This window comes from Peromyscus californicus, unplaced genomic scaffold (genome assembly GCF_007827085.1).
Source record: "Peromyscus californicus insignis strain IS unplaced genomic scaffold, ASM782708v3 Scaffold_10__1_contigs__length_136768540, whole genome shotgun sequence".
Classification (NCBI taxonomy): domain Eukaryota; kingdom Metazoa; phylum Chordata; class Mammalia; order Rodentia; family Cricetidae; genus Peromyscus; species Peromyscus californicus.
Window position 1 is genome coordinate 127,008,368 of NW_026294391.1, and position 4,785 is coordinate 127,013,152.

General features: G+C 38.0%; 1 protein-coding gene across 1 annotated transcript; it reads right to left on the reverse strand.

Annotated features, from left to right (window-relative positions):
* Positions 1–1,990: 1,990 nt before the first annotated feature.
* LOC128116253 (eukaryotic translation initiation factor 2 subunit 3, X-linked-like) lies at positions 1,991–4,120 on the reverse strand. The gene is given in 2 exon segments (XM_052747432.1): positions 1,991–3,127; positions 3,130–4,120. Coding segments are annotated over 2 exon segments (1,416 nt in total). The 3' UTR covers positions 1,991–2,702.
* Between the last annotated feature and the right edge of the window lie 665 nt (positions 4,121–4,785).

Here is a 4,785-nt window from a genome sequence, read left to right on the forward strand (position 1 = left end):
GAGGTTGGCTGTGGCTTGTTCTGCTTCTCTGATTTTTCAGAATTCACCCCAATAGCTGGCACCATGTTTTTCTTAATAATACCATTTACCAATTACACTCTCCCTTCCCTGCATCCCTCTCCTGCTTGTATCCTTCTGTCAATAGATCCTATTCCATTTTATGTTTTATGTATTCTAATGCCCTTAAAACTTTCCCCCCACTTTTTTGAGACCTCCAGCCTCCCTAGTGCTGGAGATTAGCAAGCAGCCTGGCTAGGGATATAATTATCCTGAACAACAAGCTATCTTCCACTTTCCTTTTATATTCTTTAATATTCAATTAGTATAAGAATAATTTCTTTATTGAAAATTGGCAAAATGTCCTAGCTTGTCAAGATTTTTGCACCTTTTTTTTAATAGATATTTTGCCTACATGGCCTTGAGTTCAGTCCTCCAGCCTCAACATTCTTCTGAGTGTTAAGATTATAGGCCTGTGACACTGTGCTTGGCCCAAGCATCAATCTTAAGTATATCTGTTTTCAGTAAAAAACAAAAAAGAAAAAACAACTGAACAAGCCCCCAAAGTATCTATTTCATTGAAAGCATCACCAAATGAAATCTTTTCTTAAAGAAAAGAGATTTATGAATTCAGTTATTTGCACTTATTAGTTCTACTCCTCTGTAAAAAACTAGCACACATCTCATCCTTGGAGGTTACATACAGAGTATAGAAATAGAGCTTTAGGTGGCATATTCATGACCCTTATTCTTTTAGTCTAACTTTAAATCACATACACGTTTTGCTGAGAATCACTGCACTGATTTGAAGTGACTTTTTCCCCCTCCCTGAGACAGGGTTTCTCTGTGTAGTTTTGGTCCCTGTCCTAGATCTTGCTCTGTAGATCAGGCTGGCTTTGAACTCATAGAGATCTGCCTGGCTCTGCCTCCTGAGTGCTGGGATTAAGAGCATAACCACTGCGTGTCTTGAAGTGACTTTTAAGACAAGGTTCATTGCTTTCACACCTGTATGGTCACTACATGAAGCACAGTGCTTTATAAAACTGGTATTCACACAGATGCTTGAAATGAATGATAAGAGATTCTGATTTCAGTTCTGACATGAGATTACATAAGCCATTCAATAGTTTCAGTCTCATACCAGATTTTCTAGTGTAAAGTATCTATAAAACACATGGGCACATAGATATAAAATTAATGCTTGACTCAGAACCTTGTTTTATTTAAATGTGTTCTTCATGCTACAATACAATCCTTCAGAGTCAATCAAATACGTAACGTCAATAGTTTCCTCAAAACTCTTAAAAACTCACAGCCACAGTTATACACCTCTATAAAGCAGCTTCAGTATGCAAAAGATCACAACACACTAATTGTGGAATTAAAACCCATTTTTATGTAAATCAAAAGAAAAGCAAACAAGAGTATCAAATATCAAACTACCAAAAGCCAGTGACATTATTCAGTATGTGTATTTCTCAACCCCCTAAACTTCTTTCTCAACAATGGGGAGTTGCTCCCCCCCAAGTTTTTTGAGACAGGGTTTCTCTGTGTAGCCCTGACCATCCTGGAACTCACTCTGTAGACCAGGCTGGCTGCCTCTGCCTCCATAGTGCTGGGATTAAAGTTATGCACTACCACCACTACCACTGCCTGGCCTTTTTTTTAAACTCCCCAGCAATTCTCTGTCAGCTAGAGTTGGAAATCACTGCTCTAACAGAACATCTAATTAAGCAAAATCACGATTAATTCAAAAGCACAGCACAGGAAAATTGCAGGCACGTGGGGGATAGACTTAGAACCAACATACTCTGCTTTTGAACAGTCTTTATCTCTTCCAAGACTCAAAGATTACTAACAGCATAATTTATACCATAATCCTACCAACTACTACAGCTAGGAGCAGTAGTCAGCAGGTGCTTGTTCATCATGCAGGAAACTCTGTTACTAAAACAAAGACCCCAGAAAACACAACCTGGACAGAACTTTGTCAACTATCAATCATCCATCGTTATAATACTCTTTGGTGGTGAGGGAAGACTGAGATTTTTAGGTGTAAATAAGAAAGACACAGTCTCAGGGCACTGGAAGAGGGCGAGACCTTCTGGTGCTGGATTCCCCTGGTCCCATCCAGGACAAAGCTAAGAGCAAAGGGTCACCTGTGGCAAGGGACTGAGCACTCAATTTTTAAGAGCCTTGCTCATTTGAGCTCACTGGTCTTCCTTACCTTCCAATTTCAGATAAGAGAAGACCAAATAAAGGGAGTGGGTCACGGAAAGTGTGGGCCCTTGTTTTTGACAGTAACAACTGTCCTTCACCATGGAACCACTCACAGATGAAATCATGAAAAAAGAGTCTGGTTTCATTTTAGATAGGTTCATGATATGTGTGCTATAGCAAAGGCTGGTTGTAGTGAAGTTTCACTTCAAACTTTCACTCATTGACAAATCAAGCATCATTTTGGAATGTTTAACTTCTGCTAAAATGTAGATTTAACCCAATATAGTATATATTTTGACATTTACTTGTAGGCCCTATATTAGAAGTTGAGGTTAAATTTATCACCAAAATATGAGAATATTCTTACAGCTACCACTAAGGTAATGAGCTACGCAATTAACTCCCTAGTATTGCTTTGAAAATATACCCCTAGATATTAAAAGAAATCCCAATTTCATCCCAAGGCATTGTTTAACTTGGATTCTTCAGTCATCATCTACAGTTGGCTTAATGGTCACTCTTCTTCTTATCTGACCCCAACCAATTAAATGCCAAAGTTTCTCAACTCTTTGGCTAAGGGCAATTTTTTCTCCTACTTCTGTGTGCACAGGATTAGTCAAAAAAATCTTGCCCAAATCAGCCTTGACAGCACTAACTCTTCCTCTTGTTGACAGGGATCCTATGTTGACCATAAGCACTTCATTCTTAGACAGCTTTTGGACCTTTGCTGCTTTCTTGTCTCCTTTAGTTCGGATGCCCAGAAGACGTTGAAGCAGGAAATAGGAAATTTCCAGTTCTGTGAATATTTCAGGTAAAGCTCCAACTGCACCAAGCACTTGTCCCACCATTCTGTCAGCTCTGCACAAAGTGGGGTCGATCTTTGTGCCAACTCCAATGAGACCACCTGGGCAGCATACTGAAGATCATTATGTTCCACAAAAAGTGACACAATTTTGGAAAAGATTGGTTTACACATGAGTTTTCCTTCACAATCTTTGGAAACAATACCAGGTCTCACTTCTATCTCATGGCCTACCTTTAACACTCCTTTCAGAATACTACCACCAGCTACACCTCCCTTAAGGTCATCAGCTTCACAGCCAGGTTTGTTGACATCAAATGACCTGATAACAATGAGACGGGGTTCTGAAGTAAAGTCTCTTGGGGGCACTGGTATTTTCTTCACTATATACTCACAGACGACTTCAATATTGTATTTCAGCTGAGCAGAAATTGGAATAATTGGTGCTCCTTCTTCTACTGTTCCTTGTACAAATGTGAGAATCTGCTCATATTGTTCCTTAGCCTGACTTTCTTTTACCAGATCAATTTTATTATGTAAGATTAAAATATGCTTGAGTTTCATGATTTCTATGGCAGCCAGGTGTTCAGAAGTCTGAGGCTGAGGGCATGATTCATTATCAGCTATGAACAGAAGAGCTGCGTCCATCACTGCTGCGCCATTCAGCATCATAGCCATCAAAATATCATGGCCAGGACAGTCAACAAAGGAAACATGCCTGACTAATTTGAAGTTCCCTTTGGTCCCTGGAATGTCTGTAGGAAACTCATCTGGTGTACTACTTCTGCATGGCCTGTAACATTCTGGTCTAGGACAACTTGGGTCATAAAGTTTATAAATCTTAGCATTAGCATATCCAAGCTTGATGGTAATATTTCTTTCTAGTTCATTTTTGAATCTGATGGTGTGAACTCCAGAAATAGCCTTTACCACAGTGGACTTCCCATGAGCTACATGACCAATTGTACCAATATTAATTGTAGCTTGTCTGCTGATAACTTCATATGAAAGTGGTGTCAACTTGGTGACATCCAATGTGGCGAGGTCCTGTCGGGAAAGATGTGGCTGTCTGAGAGTCACTCCAACCTCACCCCCAGCCATCTTGCTTAGAGAGCTATTTTAATCTTTTCTAATCCAATTCTAAAAAATTATTTGCCTCTTTTTCCATGTTATTTGGTTGTGACAGTTTGGTAGATGATGTGACAATTTTAGCCTTTTAGCTAATTTTTTATTGCAATTTCAAGTTAAAAATGTTAGATCTGTTGATGTAGTTACATTAATTATTTCAGTCAATAATAGAGTAAGGAAACAAAGTAAATTTATTAAACACTTGTTTAACTACTTTGTACGATTTAGTTATTATCCTAAAACAATACTTTACAATGGAAGTCATCCTCTTCCCTTTCAAAAATCCCAGGGACATCTTTGGGAATGGTGAGTTACTACTTTGTCTAAGACTATTATAACATTTTTAATATATTGGAAATCTTTTTCTATTTTTTCATAGTTATCCCTTTCATGGGTCCTAATTTATTTTTTAATTTTGCCTTTTAATTCCTACATATATGTTGTACATATTTCTGGGGTATAGTGTGATATTTTCATAATGTATTGATAAAAATCTGGGTAATTATCATTTTACTGTTCTTAAATATTTATCATTTCCTTGTGTTTGGAAACTTCAGACTCTTCATGTCCTTCAAGTTATACAATATGTTAATATAAATAGGCCCCATCCTCCTGTATCATATATTTCTATAATGTAT